The sequence below is a fragment of the Dasypus novemcinctus genome, chromosome 21 (genome assembly GCF_030445035.2).
Source record: "Dasypus novemcinctus isolate mDasNov1 chromosome 21, mDasNov1.1.hap2, whole genome shotgun sequence".
Taxonomy (NCBI): domain Eukaryota; kingdom Metazoa; phylum Chordata; class Mammalia; order Cingulata; family Dasypodidae; genus Dasypus; species Dasypus novemcinctus.
The window spans coordinates 24,642,344-24,665,362 of NC_080693.1; the positions used below are offsets into that span (position 1 = coordinate 24,642,344).

The window sequence follows — 23,019 nt, forward strand, 5'->3', positions numbered from 1 at the left end:
GAGGCGGGGTCTGCGGGCAGCCGGGCGACTCTGCCTCTCCCTCCACCCGCCGCTGCCCTAGCCTGTAGCTTCTTTTGGAGTTTACGTTGCGGGCTGTGTGTTTCGCAAATTTGCCTCCTGTTAGTTAACGTTTGTGAAAATACAGGCAGTTCTGTAGGACAACTAGATATCCAAGTAAAATTGAACTGACAATTCTGCAAGGTACAAAACGTTAATTTTCGAAGATAATGAATCTTTAATTTAATGAAATCACTTTCCTGAAAAGAGAGGAGTTATATATTTATAGGAATGAATCTGGCTTTAGGATCATTACCCTCTTGAAATCAACCATCCAAGATCATTTCTAAGCATTAGTAGCTAAAAATTGAAAACTAAATGATTAAAATTTATATTTAATAAATGACTCAAGTTTCTTAAAAAGTTTTTAAAAAAGTCACTCATTAAGGAAGTTACCTACGTATTTTTAACTAAAAAAAATCCATGATGTTTATGCAATAAGTACTATAAAGAAACTAACCTATTTGAAATCATGGCTATATTAGAAGGGACTTTTTATTTTCGTTTTTATGTCATGTACGTGACAGGATTGTAAAGCGCGTAAACAAGTTGATTAGAGGCAGTAGACAGAGCGTCACAAGTGCTTTGTATATTTGCATACAAGTATGAAATCAGGGCGAACCAATTTTAACAAAATTTAAGGGTATGTTAAGTAAAGGACAGCATTTCTTTTTCTTTTTTTCCTTTTAGGAAGTAAAAGGAATCGAATCCAGGACCTCATACATGAAAAGCAGGCACTCAACCACTTACTTGAGCTTCATCCGCTCCCAAGGATAGTATTTCTAAGATATTTTGAATTTAGGTCATTTAGTGTTTTTCAATAACAAAAGGTGACTTTCCATGTTTTGAAACTATATGAATGTAGGAAAATGTCAATGCAAGGTAGAGTGATACTTGCGGCCAGTAGTTTGTAAGTTGCCCCAGAGTGAACCCTAACATAAATTATGGACTTGTGTTAATATAATTGTTAGAGAAAGACGGCGCTCACTGGGACATGGAGACTCACACAATGCAGGCAGGTAAGATGTTTAGTGGGAAGCTCTCCCAAAGGAGGGGGTATGAAGATTAGACTTCAACATCCTGGCCACCATGGTGGAGGTCTGAAGAGAAACCTCTGGTAGGGGCGCTCATGAATTTATACAATACCTCTATGGGCGGGGAAAATGCTTAGTCACTGGGAGTGGGCTGGGGCTTGGGTAAGACCACACTGGCCAGTAGGGATTGCTAGGGGATGGTGGGATAGGGGCAGTGAATTCTAGGGTATAGAGAGGAATTGGTGGTGTCATGTGGTTCCTTTGTCTATTCTCGTGAGTAAATGAACTGTGTCAACATGTAGGCTCTGGATAGGGGCCTGTTCTATGTTACGGGAATGCAAATCACTGCTAATCATTGTAAACCTTGTGATCAGTTGATCATAATAAACCTTGTAAGGGAGAAACCTTTAGCATGACAGGAGGGATTTTTATCTGCCATGTATTGTCAGAGCCTGGAATAGTGCCTGACACATAGTTCCATGAATTCTGTGCACGCACTGCCTTCTAGGCTGTGTATTGATTGACTAAATTAGGGGACTTTATTTAATGCCTCTGCACGTATTTATCAAGTTCTGACTGAATGAGTAGCACTGTCCTAAGCACCGGATACAAAGATAAAAAGAACGAAGCTCCTGCTTTTAGAAGTTCACAGTAGGATGGGGGAAACAGTTAAATAAATTTTACAGCGATGAGTTAAGGTCATAACACGGGTACAATGATGTGCTTTGGATGCATTTGGATGAAGAACTTTGCTTGGCAAGAACAGGGAGACGGAAGGATTCTTCGGAGTTACTAATCAGGCTGGCTGTTTTGAGCTTCCCCAAACCATCACACCCGAAGGCCTACAAGCTACTAGATGTCCCTGGGAAGGGAGGTGGAGGAAGAAAGCGCGGCCAGAGCGGAGGTCTTAAGCCCGGCTTTCAGACAGAAGGGGCGGGATCAGGAAAGAGACGGAAGTGAAGCTGGGACGCGCCCACCGATGACGCCACCAAGCAGGCCTCCCGTGAGCCCTCGCGCCGGCGGCAGTCTGCGCACTTCCCGCGGACTTCCCCGGGGGCTGGGCCTCGAGTGCGTCATGGCGGCTTGCAGGGTTGTGACTGCTGGCTCTGTGAGTGCTGCTTTCCGTCTCTTGACGCTCCCTCCCCTCTTTTATGTCTGTCTTAGATTTGCTTCCTTCTCCTTGACGCTCCAGCCTCTCTGACGTGAGGCGGAGGACGTCTGTGAGTTTGTTCACTCCTGTAGTCTCACTGGTTCTGCAAATATATTTCATTTACGCGGTGTCCGCTGTGAATGTTAAACACATCTCTGCCCACTCTAGAATTCAAGCCTAGCAGGGAGACCGAGAGCAGGCTAATGGGAAATACGGTGCTGAGCGTTCCTGGAGGAGACCCCTGACGTAGCTGTAGGAGAGTAACTGGTAATTGGGAAAAGCTGCAGAGACCTGAAGGACATGTAGGAGTTAGCACGGCAAAACGCAATAAAAGGTTTTAGGTCGGAGGCAAAGGATGTCCAAAGGCTAGAGATAGAGCAAGTGTCTTTGTAAAAATTCAGGTTCAACTGGGTGGTGGTGGAGAGGACAGAGCTGACAGTTTTGTAAATCTTGCTTAGCAGCGCCTCTAACTCGAAGATAACTGGGAGGGTTTTAAGCAGAAAAGTGATTGGATGAGATTTGGGTTTTAGTTTCCTGAGGTAATAATTGCAAAGAATGGGCTGGAGAGTACCAGTTAGAAGGCTGTGGTTGAATGAAGTGAAAAATGATGGGGTCCGGATCAGGGCAGCAGCAAGCAACGTTGAGGTTCCAGAAGTGAGGACAGAGTAAAAAACATACTAGTAATGTAATGTAATATAATGTAAAGGACTCGAGTCTTGGGTAGGGAAAGGAAGAAGTTAAGAAGGACATCCAAGTTTCAGAAGTTTCTGGCTGAGGGTGCTATCTGCTAAATTAGTGAAATTGGAAGAGTAGTGGTTTTTTTTCCCCCACAAAGTTAAGTGTTGGGCACATGTGGTGCCCATAGGTTGGCACGTGGAGAATCTGGTAGGCAGATGTGATATGACTCAAGTTCAAGAGAGATATCTCAGCTGGCAAAGAGATTTAGGAATAATCTCTATCTATAGATGGCTATTAAAACCATAGCAGTGGACATGAGGTCATTGCAGAGGAAAGTATTTAGTGTTTTCAAACTTTAGCCTATATCAGTATTATTTGGGGAGCTTATTTAAAATACAGGTCTCTGGGTCCTCTCCCTCCCCTGCCAAAATTCTGGTTCAGTACATGAAATCCATGAATTTGGAGTTTTAAAGAAAATGTAGGTGATTCTGAGGCAGTGGTACTGCTTTGAGAAACAGAGGTTCTCAAGGAGCCGTGCAAAGAACAGGCCATCGGGGATAAGAGCTTTTTTAAAAAGGCAAAAAGTGTGAGAGTCTGGGCTTTGATTACATTGATGGGACAGTACTGAATAATGATGATTTTGTCCAGTGCCCACAATCATGTTTGACTGATGTGGAGTGAAGGTTTAAGTCAGTTTGGGGCCATCCACAAGGATGCTGAAGTCATCTAGACCTTGAAGACTGGGTCTTCAAACTGGCAAAGATTCTCTGAGTGTGGAGGATTGACCAAAAGGTTCATAGAGAGCCTTGGAAGAATAGAGGTGGAGCTGTTATGACTTAAAATAGCATTGGGGATCAAGAATGCTACTGTTTAACTCTGTCAGAAGCACTGTTGAAGCAAGCCAGTCATGACAGGACAAATACTGTATGATTGGATTACTAGGAACCAAATATATTGCGTAACATATTGTATGATTCAAAAAAAATTTATATGTATCCAGTCCATCTAATTGAGAAATGTATGTTTTTATTCAGCTGTGTTCTTTTTTAGTATTAATTGTTTATATTTTCAATTATTAAATGTACAAAATAAAGGTAAAAAGTAGAAAAAATTGTGATAAATGGATTTTTTTCCCCTGCTAAATTAAATCTATTTGAGAAAAAAAAAAGCACTGTTGAGCTCTATCAGAAGTTAGTAAAGCCACCTACCACTGAGAATAGTCCAAACTGGTTCCTCCCCCAGAGTTATTTATATGTAACGGCAATTATGTGTCCAGAATCAGTATCAAGTGTACAAAGATAGTCCATGTCCTTAGGAAGCCCACATTTTGGCTGAAAAGACAGAACAGGAAACAAATCCACAGGGATTGAATCTTATATGTATTTAGCCTATGGGATTTGACTTGAAAAAATGGAAATGATTAAAAGTGATACTCTGCCTGTGTCCATTTTATGTATTGTTCATTATTGCACACATTTACATATATTTATTACTGTTATGTACTTTTTTTTTTCCCCCAAGGGCAGGGGATTGAACTTGGGACCTCACATGTGGGAAGCCAGTGCTCAACCACTGAGCCACATTGGCTCCCCTGAGTTGATTTTTTCTTTTGTTTCACTTGTTGTTTGTTTCTGTTCTTGTTTGGGGGGCATTCAGAACTGAACCCAGGACCTCCCACGTGAGAAGCAGGTGCTCAACCACTTGAGCCACATCTGGTTCCCATGTCCTATTATTTATGAGCAATTTAAAGGATTTCTTCCAGGGGAATTTTTTTTTTCAATATATATTTTCTTATTTTTTTTTTTAAAGATACTTAGATTACACAAAAGGTTGCACAAAAAATATGAGGGATTCCCATATACTCCATTCCCCCCGCCTCCCACCCTTCCCCACATTAACAACTTCTTTCGTTAGTGTGGTAACATGCATTGCAATTGATGAACACTTTTGGAGCATTGCCACTAAGCATGGATTATAGTTTACATTGTAGTCTACACTCTATCCCACTGAGTTCTGTAGGTTATGGCAGGATATATAATGACCTGTATCTGTCATTGCAGTGTCATTCAGGACAATTCCAAGTCCCCAAAATGCCCCCATATCACCTCTTTTTCCCTTTCCTTGCCTCAGCACCTCCAGTGGCCACTGTCTCCACATCAATGATATAATTTCTTCCATTGCTAGAATCCCATTAAGTATATAGTAGAATACCAGTAAGTCCATTTTAGTCCATATTTTATTCCCTAATCATGAGGATTCTGGGATGGTGATGCCCACTCCACCTCTAATTGAGAGGGGGCCTCGATCCCATACAACTAAATGGATGGGACTCCCTTGCTTGCAGTTGTAGACTCAGTCCCTTGGTAAGGTGGTTGTCTATCCTCACCTCCTTGTTAGTTGTCTTGGGTGAGTCTAATGACCTGGAGAGTAGGTGTTGCAACTCCACTGAGTCTCAGGGCCCAGCTGGCACAGGTACAGCCCAAATATTCAAGTCTCTTGGGCATATGCCTACCAACTCCAGCACCAATTATAGGTTCAAATAGAAGGGACAGAAGAGGCACATGTAGAGAAGTCACAACTGAGTCCAACTCTGTCTAGAGCGGTTTTGACTATTCTTTTCAGTTTGTTGGCTTTATAACCAGACCCTGTGTAAGATGGGATACCACTATACATGTGATCATTTCTCTTAATGGGGATATGTATAAGGTGCTGTGGGAGCTCCAAGGAAGAAACAGCTAATTTTGCCTGGGATGAGCAAAGGAGGGGTCACAGAGGAACATATATTCCAGTTGGGCATTTTCAGGATTGGTACAGGCAGAAAGACAGGCAAGACCAAAGCTCCAGCTGTCTAAGGTGACTGTGTGTTTGGTCTAAGGCTTTTAAAGTTTCTTCTAATTCTAACCTCCTTTACTTCTGATCTTTATCTCTTATGCCCTATTGCTTTTTTTCCCCTGTCCCTTTATTCTTCCCCAAAATTTCCTTGGTGGGTGGAATGGTCATGAAGAGGTTTTAACCAGATTGACTTTCCTAGGAACAAGCCTGGCTTGAGGCTGCCCAGGCCTTCATCCAAGAGACCCTGTGCCCAGCTGACCAGAAGACTGATACCCAGTTGACTCACTTGGTAATTGACTCTGTGAAGACTATCTGGTTGTCCCAGGGAAGGAACCAGGGTCTTACACTGCCCCTCAGCTACAGGTAAGGTAAGGGTTGTGTGGGGGTTGAATTTGGAATTTAAAAGGAAGGACCTGTAATTAGAGAAAGGGGAGGAGAGAAGAGTGAGGGGAAATTTGCTAATGTGAGGACAAGGTGGTGTGAACACAAACCCCTTCTGCCATACTCTCCCATTCTTCCTCAAGCTGCTTTCCTCTTCCTGATGCTCTCCTAAATTGGCTTATATCAAATTTGGAGAAAAAGAGAGGAGGACGGAAAGATAAAAAATTTGGAAAAAGAGCTGTCAAGGAGGGGAGAGAGGCGAGTATTATCTTCATTTTGTATGTTAGGAAACTGAGATACAGTGATTCTACAGTTTCACTAATTGCACATAGCTATGTTTAAGAAGGCCTGAGTTTAAGGTCTTCTGAGGGTATTTTTTTGTTTCTTACTACGCTGTCATTTCCTAAACTACTCTGAAAGAAGTTAATAAAGTACCACAAGAAAAGAGTTCCATGGTTAAATAAGTATGAGACACTGAATGTGATAACTGTCTCAGGTGAGTCACAAGGCTCATTAACTTATTATAAGTTCTAAAAAGTCCTGCAAGAAGAAACCTGTTGGAGAGCTGATGTGGGTCAAGCGGTAGAGTGCCTGTTCCCCGGAGGAGAGGTCCTGGGTTTGGTCCCTGGTGCCTCCTAAAACACAAGCAAGCAAACAAAAAAACCAGTTCATGGAAAAAATGAAACAAAACAACAACAACAAAAAACAATCCACGGAAGCTGATGTGGTTCAATCGTTGAGCACCAGCTTCCCACATACCCAGCCCCGTACATTAAAAAAAAAAAAAAAGAAACCTGTTTACCTCCTCAAAGAAGTACCCACTGTCTTGAATGTGGGGTGTATTATTCTCATGAATATCTTTATATTTTTACTATACATCCATCTACCCCTAAGCAATATACAATAGAGTTTTCCATACCTCTAGACTTTATTTTACTATTATTATTATTTTCATTTTTTTAGGAGGTACTGGAGATTGAACCTGGGACCTTGTGCATGGGATACAGGTGCTCAAACCACTCAACTACACTTGCTCCCCTAGACACAGAGAACAGACAACTGGGGCAGGGGTGTGGGGGGAGAGGGAGAGAAATAAATAAATAAATCTTAAAAAAAAAAAAGAAGATGGCTTAATTGTACTCTGTGTTATCCAAAGCATCATTTTAATAATTATGTGCAATTTTCTCATCCATGGATTTTATTATAAACCAATGGTACCTTGTAGTGCTGGTCCGCCAGAATGTAAATCAACATACTGCTTCCTTCATTGAGAAAGTCTTGCCTGTGAAAAGAGTTAGCTGAACTAAACAGTGCGCTTACTGATATTGTGTTACTTATGTATGTACTGCTCAACCTTTAAAAACCTTAACATTTTGCCATATGTGCTTCAGTTCTTTTTTGTATAATAAGTAAAACATTACAGACTTAGTGAAGTCCTTTAAGTACTCTGTTCTGATTCAGTTGTCCCGTCCTCCTCCCCAAAAGTAACCACCATCCAGAATGAAAGGGTGAGCCTACAGGATATGCACACCATCATCCTTACTAGCTATTTTGTATTGCTTTCTAAGACACATATACCTTTAGTCCTCTACTTATAGGATGTCTGTATCCTGAGCCTCTGCCAAATCTGGTGTTCACTTTTTTGTTGTTGTTGTTGTTTTTAAATTCTATTTAATAGGCAGTAAATAGTATTTTATTATTTTAATTCCAAAGTAATTTCTGAGGGCAATCCTACCTGGGGACTTTTTCTTTTTCCCTATTTAGCTCTTTTCATTTTATTCCATTGGACTCTGTCTTTCCTTTCTTTTCCTACTATTCTCCTCCATGCCCATAACTCTGAAGATTAAATACATTGTTTATTTCAACATAGAATGAAACCTCACTAGAAAACTGTCCTCCTAGAGTGGGAAAAGCCTCGGGTCAGGAGAGCTATATATCAACTAGTCTTGGTTGAAGGACTTGCGATTTCCACGCAGCTTCTTTTCCAGCTGGCTTAGAGTCCTCCACAAGTGGGTTAAGTGTTCCTAAGGGCCTCAGTGATCCCAGTCTTAATTAAAGAAAGGAAAACCCTAAGCTCTCAAAATTCTAGCAATATTAGAATAATTGAGAACATCAGTTTCTCATTTCTTTGAATCCTCTTTCTGGCACCATCTTATTCAACATATTACTCAGCACAGACTTTCTTCCTGTTTTTCCTAGGTACTACCTACCTTTGGACCCAGACCCCATCCTCATTTTCTTAGGCCCTTCAGCTTTTTCCCCTTTGGCCAGTCAAACAAATTCATCTGGTCCACACTCCCCTTCTCCCTCTCCTTGGAATCCTGGGGGATCCTCCTTAGAAATGTTGAGGTTAGGGATAATCTCCTAGGCATATCCTTGCCTTTGTAAGAACTCTGTTCTCTTCACTCTACAGCTTTGTCTCAGTACAGGACCTCAGGACCCACCAGCGCCTTCCATGCTGCAGCCACCTGTCCTGGAGCAGTAGTGAATACCAGACTTGGGCCCAAGAGGTTGAACCAGATGGGGCCCCCCTGCCCCGGGAGCAGCTCTTACTTTTAGGAACACTAACAGACCTATCAGGCAATTTGGAGCAAGAATGCAGGAATGGAAGCCTCTATGTGAAAGATAACTCTGGTGTCCTGGGCTGTGAGGTGAGTGGGGATGGGGAGGGAAGGGATGCTTCAGATCCTAAAGAGACTGTGTATCTAGGAAGCAAGGCAATTAAGTCTCTGAGGGAACAAAGGTGGGGGAAAGAGGACTGTTAACCCTTGACCTTGATCTTTTCTAGCTCATTGATCTGGACCTTTCTTGGTTGGACCATCTCTTCCTCTTTCCCAGTTGGAGTTACCTCCCTCCTGCTAGGTGGAATTCCTCAGGGGAAGGGCACTTGGAGCTCTGGGGTGCCCCTGTGCCAGTGTTCCCCTTGACCATCAGTCCTGGCCCTGTCACACCTATACCTGTCTTCTACCCAGAGAAGGCATCCCATCTGCTCAGGCACAGGTAATTCTTCCCTCTTTAGGGGAGGATGGAGCACTGTAAAATGATAGTGGGTCAGTAGAAGGAGAGAAAGAAAGGTACCAATGATAATATAGATGGAATATTCCATATCAAGGGAATGAAAGGGCCTTTTGGAATGTTAAGATGAGAGTTTTTCAAGGGAAATGTGCCTTATCTAGGGACAAGGAGAGTGAGAAGGAGGTTTTTGGAATCACAGTTTTGGACTATGGAAATTTTACCTCAATGTTCTTTTATTCTTTACAGCAGAAGGGAAGACATTTGTAGGAAAAGGAAGAGAAATAAAAAATGACTTCTTCCTTCTTTCCTTCTCCCCTCTCTTCCATCTCTAGAAGCAAGCTCAGAGATGTGCAGGCAAACCTGGCTGGGAAGCTGGTTCAATTGAGTGCTCTGGTGAACAGTCACAAGAAGGCTTATTTCATCCTGTCTCTTGGTGCCTCATCCCCAGCTGTCAGCCATGTGCCCATCGTTGTGCAGGTGGGGATTAGGGGATTAGGGTCAGTTAAGGGGTGGAAGGGGTGTCAGAACTCTTAATAGGAAAGAAACATCATAAGAGGAAACATGCAGGAAAGGAAGACAGCTGAGGAAAGAGTTCTTTTTTAGAACAGTGTTATTGAGGGTAGGTTCAAAGTAATATTGTTCTCTGTGTGCAGGAAGTAGGGAATAGACTTTCCTACTGTGTAGTTCATTTGAGTAGACAGCTTTTGCATTGTGTATGAAATTTTGAAAACCTGCCAGTACCACCTGTGTTTCCCCTGCCTTAGGAGGATGACCAAAAAAATAATTCACTTTGATACCACTAGTACATTGAATATATGCACTTACAGAAACTTGGAAAACTTGTATCTCTTTTACATCATCTGGAGCTGGTACAATTGCCCCCCACCCATGGCTCCCTCATCAGTTTTGCTCGTTGTCTGCTTGTTGTTTTTTGCTCATTATTTCTTTGTTGTTTTTTTCTTTTAGGAGGCACCGGGACCCAAACCCGGGACCTCCCTTGTGGAGCTGACCCCTCAACTTCTTGAGCTACATCTGCTCCCTGCTCATTTGTTTTTGCTCATTTTCTGCTCATTGTCTCTGCTCATAGTTTTTGCTCATTGTCTGCTTCTTGTTTTTGCTTGTTGTTTGTCTTCTTTAGGAGGCACCGGGAACTGAACCCGGGACCTCCCATGTGGGAGGCCAGTGCTCAACTGCTTGAGCTGCATCTGTTCCTTAGCTGGTACAATTTTCAAATCATTAATTTTTACACTAATCATTGTTTTTGACATCTAATTATACCAATAATGTTTAAAAAGGATTCAAAACAAAGGATAAAAAGCCTCTCTAACATGCATTTTAAAAAAGGAAACTATGTAATTTATTAACACTAAATATTCTTAACTTTGTGATGTGTGTGAGTGAAATGAGTTAGAGTAACAATGTTTCAAGTAAAAAGGAACTAAAATGTTAAAACTAGAAATGCTTAGAAGCTTCCCAAATTTCTGATGCCGTTCCAAGTTAAAGAGGAGCTTATGTATTTTTCTTTTACATTAGACTTTTTTACATCTCATAGAGACCGTTAGAAAATTCTGTCAAGGGTGGGTTGGTTCATTCATGTATTAAGATGTCAAAGGAGAAATCTCTGAAATGCACTTGAGTTTCTGTAATGTGTCTAAAGTAGGGAAAATCCTTCAGGTAGTTTAGAATCTTATCACAAATTCTATATGGTATCGATTTATAACAAGTGGGGAATAATACGAAACAGGAGGTAAGTGCCAAAGTGTATGGTATAGTTTGTGTTATAGCAGAGCAGCTTTTGTTGCTTCCTGCTTGAATCGCCTGCCCTCTCCTCTCCACTTAGACAACTAAATACGTCCTTCAGGACCCTGTTCCATGTCTTTCAGTAGACCTTCCTGATCATTCCAGCACAGCCTGGTCTTTTCTTTCTTTTCTGAAACCTTACAGTATGCTTTTTTTTCTTTAGTGCAAAAGTGCTGATATAATGACTACACGCAAGACAAAGCAATAAAATTCTGTGTCTTTTGCAGACTGAGAATGATGAAAAGTTTAGCTATGATTTCCCCATACAGACATGAAAAAGTATTCTTGTAGAGTAAACACCCTCACAAATAACTGGTGGATGATAAACACATACAACAGAGTTCAACCAAAGTAAAACACAAACTGAAAATATTGGGGGTTATTTGTGTTTTAACTTCAACATGTTTGCTCTGTTTAAAATGTTAATACCTGTAGAAGCTTATAATAAATTGCTTCTATTTCCTGATATTACAGGGAAGGCATGTTCCATGTTTATAACTGTTAATAAGCCTTAAATTTGAAATTACTGTTCTACCGCATAGGTTAACTTCCTTCTTCCAGAAAATTGCTAGAGTATTTAAAAATTTGTTTTGAGTTGGAGTGATCAGTGTACATTTTAAAATCACATTAATTCCATCCAAAATTAAATACATCATTTCCATATTGCAGAGTTAAGTTCTTTTTACCATAACAATTAAATTGAAAAGTAAACATGCATTATGGAGAAAAGTCGATACTATAATGATTTGCCAATTGCTTCCAGTAGAACAGAATTTAGAATTAAGTATTGAATATTAAAATATATTCTCTGCTGATAAGGCTCAAACATAGGCTATCTGCAAAGGTCAAACCAGTTGGGAGAATTTTAACAACCATTTCTGAATGCATGAAACACAATATTTTCTTTATAGTATTTATAAATGTATTATACAGTACTGTTTCCTGTGGTGTCTTATACTAATAGGCATTGTACAAGAAGCATAATACATCTGATTCTTACAGAAGCAGATCATTTCAACAAGACAGTAAAATAAAGGGTAGTACCCGTTTTAGGTATATAGATTGTAAAACTAAAGTTTCTTTTCCTTTGATCAGTTTTTGCATAGCAACTGAGAAATTAAAAGGAAAATAGGAATCAAATGGCTAAAAATACAAGAAATTACTGTTCACAGTGGCATGGCTATATAGAATGCATTAGTCTTTCCATTTATGGAATTTCAAGATAAAAAGCACTTGTTTTTTACAGGGTCATAAAACAGTACTAGCAAGAGCAATCAAGGAGAATATAATGAAGGCATTAGTTGGAGTTAACAAACTATGGCCTAGTGCTTATGTCCATACTTCCAAATCCAAACAATAGTTACAGAAATCATTACACATCTTTCCTAACACAGAAAAAAAAATCTTACTTGCCTCCTTAGAAACCAGTTCTTTATAGGAACAATCTTTTCATTTGACTTTCATGTGAATATCACATCTAGTCTGTTTTTTATAACCGAATTTAATGTCAGTATGAAAGAAAGCAAATTGGCAAGAGTCATATATATTAGCCTCTGTAAAGCTGCAAAAGCTTGAAGATAATCTATATAAATGAGGGCATTAACATTTTTTTCTTTAAAAGCCTCATCAGGTATCAGCCAAATGAAGTTGCTGACAACCCATTTACTGACAGATTTCTATTGGCAAAGGGAGATTGGTGGTTACCAATGTTGCTGGTTCCGTTCAGAGTACTGTAAATGCGAAGAAACTGAGATTGGGGAGACTGGCCTGAAGGACTGGGTGAGGTCCGCAAGAAGAGGTGGAGGGGATACCCCCTGCTGGCCTTGTCACTCCCAGCATCACTTTCATTTCTCCAGCATTCGTCAGTCCATCTCTCTGGTGACTGATCTTTTATAAGTAGGGCAAACTGTATTTCAAAGGAGGTGGCCCATTCCTTCACCTGGTATAAATAAGTGTAGGCAATAGGCATTCGTATATAGTAATCCTTTAAAGGTTCCTCTTCGTACATTTTATCACTTTGGAAAGTATCAGATATGTCCAGTTCACTTCTTAGCAACTTTTTTAGGTGCTTCACAGTTGTTGCTGTTGGGCATCATAAATATCTTGTATCCTTCACCTCCTAAGATTTCTCTTTGTCTTTGCTTTCTTTCTGATCCAGTCTGTTCTGGTTAAGGAATTCAGTGGGTAAACTTATCTCATCATTACTTATAATTTCTTGATCTTCATCTGCAACCTCTATCTGCGTTAGAACCATTGGCAGCATCAGCTGAAGGATGAGCTGCACAAAAATCCCTTCTCTTATTTCATTTTTGAAAATCCCTAGAACTAATTTGTTGTACTTCAATACCTTGAAGTGTTTTATCTGACCTTTTAATAAGGAGTGGTCTGGTTTTGTTAACTTGGACATCACAGATAGGACAGTACTTTTCTGGTCTCCAAGAAACACACAATACACCTTTTACAGATGGAATGTAGTAGATATTCTATTGTGGTGGCACCTCCTCAAAACAAACATTAGTAAAAAAAATTAAAAAATAAAACGAAACAAAACACATGTTAGATAGGGATTTAGCTTTATGATTTTGTCTGGTTGTTCAATGCATTTTGCTTGAGAAAAGATGTTCGATTGCCCTGGCAAGGGCAATCTAACTAGATGGCAGAGATGGTGACACTCAGAAGCCATATATTATGCTTGTGATAAAAGCCGACCAGCCATCTTGGAGCCAGGTTCCACTGGGAGCCACCTGCATATTGTTTTTACCACTTAAGCCTGTACAACTCCATACTATTACTCAGACTCCATACTATTACTATTACTTATTTCCCAACAGTTTGAAATATGTTGGAGAAGAGGGAACAGTATTTGTTGTGTTTCCCTTAACATCTATCCCAATACTGGATACATATGTACCCAATGTATATTGATTAAATAAGTGAATGTATGTTAAGAGGTAAGGACAAGAGAATTGCCGAAAAGGATATAATTTTCTCAATGGAAGATTTGTGCATTTGGGAGGAAATTCTAGGCATGGCTTGTATCCTGGGAGAGGGAGTAGGAAACAATTGGAATCTCTCTTATGACAGGGAAGAAATGCTGAAAGCTCTTTCGCTTTAGTTTTAGTAAGCAAACATGGGGCAGATGGAAAGGCAGAGACAGATTCATGAGGGGCAGCATTTTTGAGGGCAAATCATGATGGAAAGGAATTCTGGCAGAGGGGCAGCTTCAGTAAGTAGGAAGTATCTCATCCATCCCATTGCCTGCCTCTGCCTCAGCCAGGTCCCTGCCCAACTGGTGTGGCACCGAACCCTTTGGCCTGGTAGAGCCTATGTGCTGACAGAGCTGCGAGTATCCAAGATCCGTGGTCACTCTTACTGTGTTTGGACAACCCGTCCCTCCTCCCGTCTGTTGCCTTTGGAACCAGAACGTGTGCAGGAGCTAGAGCTGGCAGGACCTTTTGTGGAGACTGACCCCATGCAACCTTCCAGGCCAACTCCCAGGTCCAACAACTTCCAGGACAGGAAGGGGCAAAAAAATCTTGTCCAGGACTCCAGACTTTTATCATATATGGTGAGTGTAAGGGAGTGATCCTGGAGCTTGAGGGGCAGGGAATGTGGGTCTCTGAAGAAGGAAATAGTCATTAGCTGGAGCAACTGAGCCCTTGGCCTTTTTTGCAGGGAACAGTCACCCGTGTGCTGAATGAGCCTGCTGGCCTCTATGAGCTGGACAGACAGCTGGAGCTCTGCCTCGCCTACCAGCAATTCCGTGGCCTGAGGCGGGTGGTGCGACCAGGCGTCTCTCTGGAGGTATGCAGGGGTTTGGGCTGGTGACAGAGACTCCTCAGCAGCTTCTCTTAATCTTTATGGGCTGCTTTGTTTTTATATTTGCAGCAGACTGGGAACCTCTAAATCAAAAAAATAATTGTGTGGGTTAGGAGCAGGAGTGCTTTTGTTAATGATTTAGACAAGAGCTCCAAGAAGACTTCCAGATCAGAAAGGAGTGGATCTTGGGTGCTGTGAGGAGGGTTTAGCCAGAGCATCTCCTTCCCAGAAGGACCTTCTACATGCAGGAGGAGAGGGCAGGGCTGAGCTCACAGGGGTAAGGCCAGGGTCATCTCTGCAGGCCTGGGAAGAACCTAAGCCATGCCCAGCCAGGGGCCACCAGGCCCATAGAAGCCTGAGTGGAGCTTGTGGGAGATGAGAGCTTATGGCAGGGTAAGTGGGGAGTGATGGAAGGTGAGGCGTGGAGGTTGGAAGTAACACCCTGTAGAGGAGAAATTGAGTTTCTTCTTCCTGGAACCCAGGCAGCAGAAAACTGCAGTGAGTGCTGTCTGGGATTGTTGAGTTGGGGCCTTGACCTCTGTTTTTTCACCTCTTCTGCTTTCCCCTAGCTCCAGGATGTTCACCTCCTCCAGTCAGTGGGCGGAGGGACAAGCAGGCCAGTGCTAGCGTCCTGCCTGCGTGGTGCTGTCCTTCTTCGGGGCTTCTCTCGTCGGAAGCCCGAAACTCAGTCACCCCAACAAGCCCATGGGGCCTCCCTGTATGAGCAGCTGGTGTGGGAACGTCAGTTAGGACTGCCCCTCTACCTGTGGACTGCCAAGGCCCTGGCGGAGCTGGCCTGCAAGTGAGGAGATTGCAGGCCTGGGGTGGGGTGTGATGGGAGTGGGACACTTCCTCTGTAAGGGAAGCAGGATCCTTGAAGAGACAGGGACAGAAGTCAGAGGCTTGGTCTTTGGGGGAGTGACTCTGCTTCTCTCCTTGGCCAAGGCTGTGTCCTCATGTGCTGAGACACTACCAGTTCCTGCAGCATTCTTCTCCTGGGAACCCCAGCCTGGGACTGCAGCTCCTGGCTCCTACCCTGGATGCTCTAGCTCCTCCAGGCAGCCCTGCTCGGAATGCACACAAGGAGATCCTTGAAGAGCCGCATTACTGTCCCCTCCAGAAAGTATGAGGAAGTGGAAGGAAGGCGGGTGGCAGAGCTAATGTGTTGGGGACACCTGGGCATATGGGACACCCGATCTGATACCTGTTCTCTCTCTGTCAGTACACTCGACTGCAGACTCCCTGCGCTTTCCCTACTCTGGCCACCCTGAAAGAGAAGGGGCAGAGCAGGGCTTGGGCCTCCTTTGACCCCAAGGCCCTTGTGCCCCTCCCAGAGGCTTCTCACCTAGCCAGTTGCCAACTCAACTACCGCCTGGCCTGGTCCTGGCTCTGCCTGCTGCCCTCTGCCTTTCACCCAACCCCGGTAAGTAGGGCTCCCTCAGGATTTGAGGATCTTCCTCTGTTCCCCATCCCCACCATCACTACCTTAGTCCAAGTCACTGTCATTTCTTGTCATTTTGACTGCAGTTCATTCTCCCTGTGGCAACTAGTGAGTGTGGGATAGAATATAATTGGATTCCATAACTCTCTTATCCTAGTGCATATAAAACAGAACCCAAACTCCTTATGTCCCATGAGGTCCTGCATGGTCTCCTATCTCTAACCTCAGTTCATACCACCTCCTCCCACTATTCAGTGTGTGAACGTGTGAGTGCTTTTCACATCTGTCTTCCCTCACTGGAGTATAAATTCGTGCTTGCTCTCTGCTTTCTGCTAAGGCAGTGTCTCCTCACACCACCCCAGCAGTTGTCAAAGGCAGCATCCCTCTCCCACCTCCACTCTTTCAGCTGGAATTTCTGGAGTTCATAAACTTACAAGGAGGCAGGGAGTTGCCCTGTTCTTTGGAAATCAACTGAAAAGGACAAAGGAACAGTTTCCTCCTTGAGGACAGAGATCACATCATTTTGTTCAGTTGGTAGCTCTGACATTTAACATAGTGCCTGGAGCCTAGTAGGCACTTAGTCTTTTTTTTTTTTTTTTTGGAGGTACTGGGGATTGAACCCAGGACCTTGTACATGGGAAGCAGGAACTCAACCACTGAGCTACATCCACTCCCCCACACTCAGTCTTTGTTTAATAAATATTTGATACCTTGGACTTCATCTCCCTGCAGGTTTTACTCGGGGTTCTGGTGGCTTCATCTCATAAAGGTTGTCTACAACTTCGGGACCAAAGCGGTTCCCTGCCCTGCCTGCTTCTGGCCAAGCACTCTCAGCCCCTCACTGACCCCCGGCTCATAGGTTTGGAGTTCGGAGGTTGAGAGAAGAGGTGGGGGTGGGCAGAGATTCTCACAACCTGGGGTCCTGGGAGGAAGGTCTCCTGGGATTTACTAGAGGAGCTGAAGAAGCACATTCTGATCAATATCTTATTTACAGGTAGCGGAATGGAACAAGGGGATCCCTAGCCAGAACTATAATTCCCAGCATTCATTTCTCCCATGATAGCATCTAACATGCAGGATTGCCACTCCCACTTTCCACTCTTAGGGTAGAAGAATAATGGTCTTATTTGTCCCCAATGGGTTCGTTGGGATTTGTAGACAGGGAAATGCTAGGGAGAAAGTTTCTTAGACTTAGTAACTGGGGCATTAGATTCAGCCTGAAAGGCCAGGGGCTGGATAGGATGGCTTCCCCCCTTGGAGGTAGCATCTTCGTCAAGTGTGAGTTGGCTGGGTTGGGCAGTGAGCCTTGCAGGTTGGTCTGCTTCACTGTCCTTCCTACTGTTCTCTTGCAAAAAAGGAAACTTACTTTCTCTAGGCTGCCTGGTGTGGGCAGAGAGGTTCCAATTGGTGGTAGAGAGAGATGTCAGGAGCAACTTCCCTTCCTGGAAGGAGATGAGCATGGCAGAGTTCATCCAGAAGCAGCAGGCCAGGTTAGATCCTTGGGGTGGTGGCTGTACTCCTGCATCTCTGAGGGGAGGAGGAGGTGCTGGTGCAAGTGGGATGCCAGGGCGTGGAACACCCAAGGCTGTATTGCTAAGCAAACTGTTGTCTCTCCCAACAGAGTCTATGTCCAGTTCTTTCTGGATGATGCCCTGATCATCCCTGTGCCCAGACCCCTCCTTCGCTCAACCACCTCCTCAAGACCCTCTCAGACGGAGCCCACCCACCCAGAGGGACCCCACATGGGACAGAGCAGGCTATTCTTGCTGTCCCACAAGGAGGCCTTGATGAAGCGGAACTTCTGTGCCCCGCCGGGAGCCATTCTGGAAGTGGCCAAGGCCACCCTCAGTTTCCTCGTGTCAGGGAGCTGGCTTGGGGGCACTCAGAGGAAGGAGGGGACTGGATGGGGTCCACCTGAACCACAGGTTGATGAGAACAAGGATCAGAAGGTACGCTGGGACTACAGGGACTTTAGGACCCAACCTCCCCGCCCCTGGCTCCTTTGGGACCCCAGGACCCAGCTCTCCCTCTTCACAGGTTCTTCTTATCTTCCTGGGCTCTTCAGTCCGCTGGTTTGAGTTCCTGCACCCAGGGCAAGTGTACCGACTTGTGGCTCCAGGCCCCCATGTGAGTGAGGGCCCTACTTGCTCATACCCTTCCCCAGGAAGCTTTCTTTGGCTTGAAATCTAAAGAGTGAGTCCAGTGCCTGGGCACTCAAGGCCTCCTAGAAGAAGGCTGGATCTAAAATGGATAAAGCAAGGGGTCTGTCTGCATTTAGACTCCATAAAGGAAGCAAAATTGGGTCATAGTATTTTATGAACTTTCCTCTGGACCATACTCAGAGACCATCATCTTCCCATTTCCTGACAGGCACCAGCATTGTTCACAGAGCATGGTTCGTCCTGCATATCTCAGCGTCCCCTGGAGTTGGCTGGCTGTGTGTCCTGCCTCACTGTCCAGGATGAGTGGACCCTGGAGCTCGAGAGCTCCCAGGACATCCCAGATACATTAGGTGTAAACAGAGCACTTCCTGAATCCTCGCTGACTGACCTGCTCAGTGGCAAGTAAATGTCAGGCCTCTCCAGCAAATTTGGCTGCTCCCTCTTCCCCTCCTCCTCCATTGTGGTTGGCTTTGGCATATAGTCTGTTTCTCTGCTACAGCATGCATTTCTTTAATGTGACTTAACTCAAAGAGGAATGCTGTCATTATATAATGGAAGTCATGTTTCATATCTGATTTTCCCACCAGTTTGTTACTATTTGAAATTATCTCATAATTAAGAAAAAGCATTAATTATGCTGGCATTATTTTTTGTAAGGGCTCTGGTTACAAAGGTGTATAGGTTTTGAGTGATCCGCCACAACCCTGTTTTTCCCACAAGCCCTGTTAATGTTAGTTTGTGATTTGGCAGAACACGAGGTTTTCCAAAGTCATATATATGGCCGTTAGCTGAGATGCCTGTACTTTAGCTCCTTGTTTTATCCTTTAACCTAACTCCTTTCACTGCCTTCTTAATGTCTCCATTCATGGTGTATTTCTCTGGACCTACAGCTTCACTGACTGCTTGGTGTCCTTCTCAGCTGAGATTTTGTCACGGACACTGTGCCCAGCCCCTCTCTGGAAGAAGCCTGGTAAAGACACCTCATTTTGGGAGGAAGGGTGAAATAGAATGATGAGGCCTTTCAGTCCTGACAGAACACTGCTGACTTTCCCTTTTCCTTCTGCAGAGAGCACTGGGGCCTTGAAAGACTGCGTGAAGCTAACTGTAGCTCTAGAAACTGCTGGCTGTGAATTCCCCCCTCACTTGGACATATATATCGAGAACCCACACTTGCCTCCCCAACTGGGACTTCTTCCAGGGGCCCGAGTACACTTTCAGCAGCTGGAGAAAAAGGTGTCCAGGTAAAGGTCTGTGGAGCATGACCTTGCCTCCACTCCCTTTGAACTAGGTTCTCTTGATGCTTACCCGCACCTGCTCTGTGACACTGCTTTTCATACGTGAGTCTGCCTTTACCCCCTGCCACCCACATGAGACGTTCCAGACCAGTCCTTCCCTAGTCTTCCCTCTGTTTTGGTGAAGCCACAGCCAGGGTGAATTCCCCAGGGGATGGCCAAGCCCGGGATGCGTGATCTTAGAAGGGCCGGTTCCTACTCCAGTTTGACTTCTTACCTCCTCTTTCCTCTAGCTCTTGACCACTTTTCCCCTCCACTTGCAGATCCCACAACATTTACTGTTGTTTCCGGTCGTCCACTTATGTGCAGGTCTTGAGTTTTCCCCCAGAGACCAAAACCAGGTCAGTGCCACAGGCCCTAATCCCTAAACTTCGCTGCTGCTCATCTGCATTCCACACATGTCCCTAGCTTTGGAATTTTTGCCCTAACTACAGTTTTCTCCAACCCCAGCAGCATCTGTTAAGTTAGAAGGATTTCCCCTACTCCAAATAAAACATTAACAATATCTGTCATTTTACCCAAGGATTTCATGTTGTCAGTTCTTGAAGGCTTTTTATTCAAAAATGCAAATATCTCTTTCGCAGCTAACATCTTGGCTGTCCAAGGCTGAGAAATAATTGGTGACTATGGAGATCAGCAATCAAAAGTGGGAGCCATGGGGCTTCCAGTAGAGCACTGTACCCATGGCTGTTCCCATCCCCAGGCCTGCTGACTCCTCCCCAGACAACCCTGCTTTCAGAGAAAGAGGAGAGTGGCTGTTCCCTGACCACCCCCCTTTTTCTGTAGTGCTCCCCTGCCCCACATCTACCTGGCGGAACTTCTGCAGGGTGGCCGGGCCCCGTTCCAGGCCATTGCCTCCTGCCATATCGTTTCTGTCTTCAGCCTTCAGCTCCTCTGGGTGTGTGCTCATTGTACCAGCCTCTGCCCTCAGGTACGGGAGGGAACAGAACTGAACTGGGTGCAGGGCGCCAGAGGGATACAATGGGATTGAATTTTTCCAACCACTTTCTTCATCTCAGGGGAGGTGTACTCGCCAGGGCCCCAGTTGCCCTGCTCAGACATCCGTAAGCCAGGCCAGCATCAGGTGAGAACACAAGGTGGGCTCCCATCACACTGTAACTTCCCTTCTGTTCAGCTTGCCGTATTTTACCAGGCTCTGTGAAAGCAGGGCCTATGTCTGCCTTGTTATACCTCTGCTAGCATAATTGGCTCATGGGAATTGCGTAATATTTCTTGAATGAGTGAGGGTGAGGTGAGCCAAAGACTGGAAATAGGCTAGGGAGGGTGGTATCTTGAGCCCAGGGGGACTAATCACTGGGGTTGGCTGAGGGAATTGAACTTTTTCCTCCCCCACTCCCCTCCCCCCAGGCTCCTGGTAGAAGATGGGACTGCTGAAGCGGTGGTGACCTGTAGGAATCAGCACGTGGCAGCAGCACTGGGGCTGTGTCCCAGCGAGTGGACCTCCCTCCTTGAGTTTGTCCGAGTGCCGGGGAGAGTGGCCTTGCAATTTACAGGGCCTGGAGCCCAGTATGAGGTGGGGTGTGGCTGGGAGGTGGGAGCTCAGATATCCAGATTCCTGGTTCTGATTAATCCTGAGTTTCCTTTGCTAGTCCTCAGCCAAGGTCAAGGAGCCTTTGACACTCTTCCTCCAGACGCTTTGTACCAGCCTCTGTGTCCTCCGCCCTATTGTGCTTGCTTTTGAGGTTGAGCGAAAACCCTCCAAGGTCATCCCATTAGGTAAGGGTGGAGCTGTTGGGGTGGAGACTGACGCCTGAGTCCCAAGGAGGAAGAGGGACAGGGGATTGTGGATTTCCAGAGGTGGGGAGGAGAATGGTAGACGGTGAATAAAAACCACAGGGTGGATTTGCGTGAGACAAGTGTTCTTCTTCTCTTCCTCTGTCAGAACCTCCCCGGCTGCAGCGTTTCCAGTGTGGGGATCTGCCTGTCCTGACTCATGTGAATCCCAGGCTCCGACTGTCTTGCCTCTCTATTCAGGAGCCAGAGCACCCCAACTCTGTGGGGCCTTTGTTTCCAGATTAGCCTGAACTGCAAGGATGGCCTGAAAGTTCTTCCTGCTTCGCTGGAATCCTTGAGGCCTGGCTTCTAGTTCTTCCCCCTTGTTATGGTCCCTGCTTTTTCTCTGACTGAGCCAGGACCCCAGATCCTTGGAGTCACAAGCTGCTACCTCACTGTAATTTTTTTCCTCCTTGGTCTGGGATGAGGAACTTAGCATTCTGGTGTCAGCCTGTGGTGGGGGTGGGGGGAAGTTGTGGAAACAGGCAATATTTCCTTCCTGGTTGGGGTCACAGTTGGCCCTGAGTACGGGGTTCTGCCTTGTGGCTGGAGCTGGAGGAACAAAAGGCTTGCCCTTATGGGGGAGCTGGTGATAGGCCTGCAATAAAGCTCACTGATGATATCTCACTTGTGCTCATCTCTGGGGACCTAGGTCCCAGGTCTCTGACCCCCAAATGACCAGCCCATTGTTTCCCACCATGTCAGCCCTTGTTTGCCAGCAGTGCACGAGCTAGAAAGAGATTGGGAGGAGAGGTGCAGTTTCCACTCTCCAAGAGCTTCTATTCCAGCAGAGGAAATGATATCAAAAGTCAGGGGCCATATTATGCTAAAGTGAAGTAAGTCAGACATAGAAGGACAAATATTATATGATTCCATTTACATGAAATACCCAGAACAGACATTCACAGTGATAGGAAGTAAGTAGATCAGAGGTTACCAGGGGCCAAGGGATGGAGGGGATGAGGAGTTATTGTATAATGGATATAGGATTTCTGTTTGGGATGATACGAAAAAGTTTTGGAAATGGTGGTAGTTGTTAATTGTGAAGTAGTTAATGCCACTGAAATATATGTAAAAATGGCTAGAAAATGGCAAATTTTTATGTTTTATATATTTTAGCACAAGAAAAATTGCCTGGGGCTCTAAAGGGAGTAAATAGGATAGGAAAGTTATGGGCAGGGTAGAGAGCCTGTCTGTGATGGTCTCAGCAAGGCGGGGCTCTGTAAGAGGTCAGGTGTGATTGAAGGTGCACGATGGGTGCATGGGGAGGGAAGCACCAAGCGCTAGGCCGCCCGTGAGCAAGCTGGGGTGGCTGTTCTATGGAACCCCAGCGCTGCGGTCCGACGTAGGCCAGGCCCAAGGCAGATGCTTTATCAACTCCAGAAGAACCGGCAGGCGAGAACTCCTACATCAGAGGCCATATGGGTCGGATTTGGGTAGTGCCCATGCCTCTTGCTGGTATATTTCTTTCCACACAGTTGCTCGCTGTGTGGAAAGGTAGAATCAGACCACACCTCTTAGAGCTGATCAGAAAGCGCTCCTTCTTGCCCCTGAAAGCAGGGTT

The 23,019-nt window shown here is 44.8% G+C and overlaps 1 protein-coding gene and 1 pseudogene across 3 annotated transcripts; one reads left to right on the forward strand and one right to left on the reverse strand.

Moving 5' to 3' along the window:
- Positions 1 to 14: 14 nt before the first annotated feature.
- Positions 15 to 22,077, forward strand: CTC1 (CST telomere replication complex component 1). Of its 3 annotated transcripts, XM_058283513.2 has the most exons (24): positions 15 to 201; positions 748 to 2,199; positions 5,951 to 6,114; positions 8,546 to 8,783; positions 8,921 to 9,132; positions 9,480 to 9,624; positions 14,225 to 14,515; positions 14,623 to 14,751; positions 15,336 to 15,568; positions 15,712 to 15,889; positions 15,989 to 16,189; positions 16,940 to 17,066; positions 17,583 to 17,697; positions 17,829 to 18,156; positions 18,245 to 18,334; positions 18,578 to 18,771; positions 19,260 to 19,339; positions 19,436 to 19,610; positions 19,925 to 20,002; positions 20,448 to 20,592; positions 20,681 to 20,745; positions 21,030 to 21,195; positions 21,272 to 21,398; positions 21,565 to 22,077. In XM_058283513.2, exons 2-24 carry the CDS (start codon positions 1,948 to 1,950, stop codon positions 21,699 to 21,701), a joined length of 3,870 nt encoding a protein of 1,289 aa, XP_058139496.1. In that variant the 5' UTR covers positions 15 to 201; positions 748 to 1,947; the 3' UTR covers positions 21,702 to 22,077. The 3 variants fall into 3 exon arrangements, 1 of the variants encoding a protein (XP_058139496.1); XR_011646786.1 differs by lacking the exon at positions 15 to 201 and having other exon boundaries at positions 2,073 to 2,199; positions 21,030 to 21,188; XR_011646787.1 differs by lacking the exon at positions 15 to 201 and having other exon boundaries at positions 2,108 to 2,199; positions 20,681 to 20,758.
- Positions 12,546 to 13,663, reverse strand: LOC101427878 (polycomb complex protein BMI-1 pseudogene; annotated as a pseudogene).
- Positions 22,078 to 23,019: the final 942 nt, after the last annotated feature.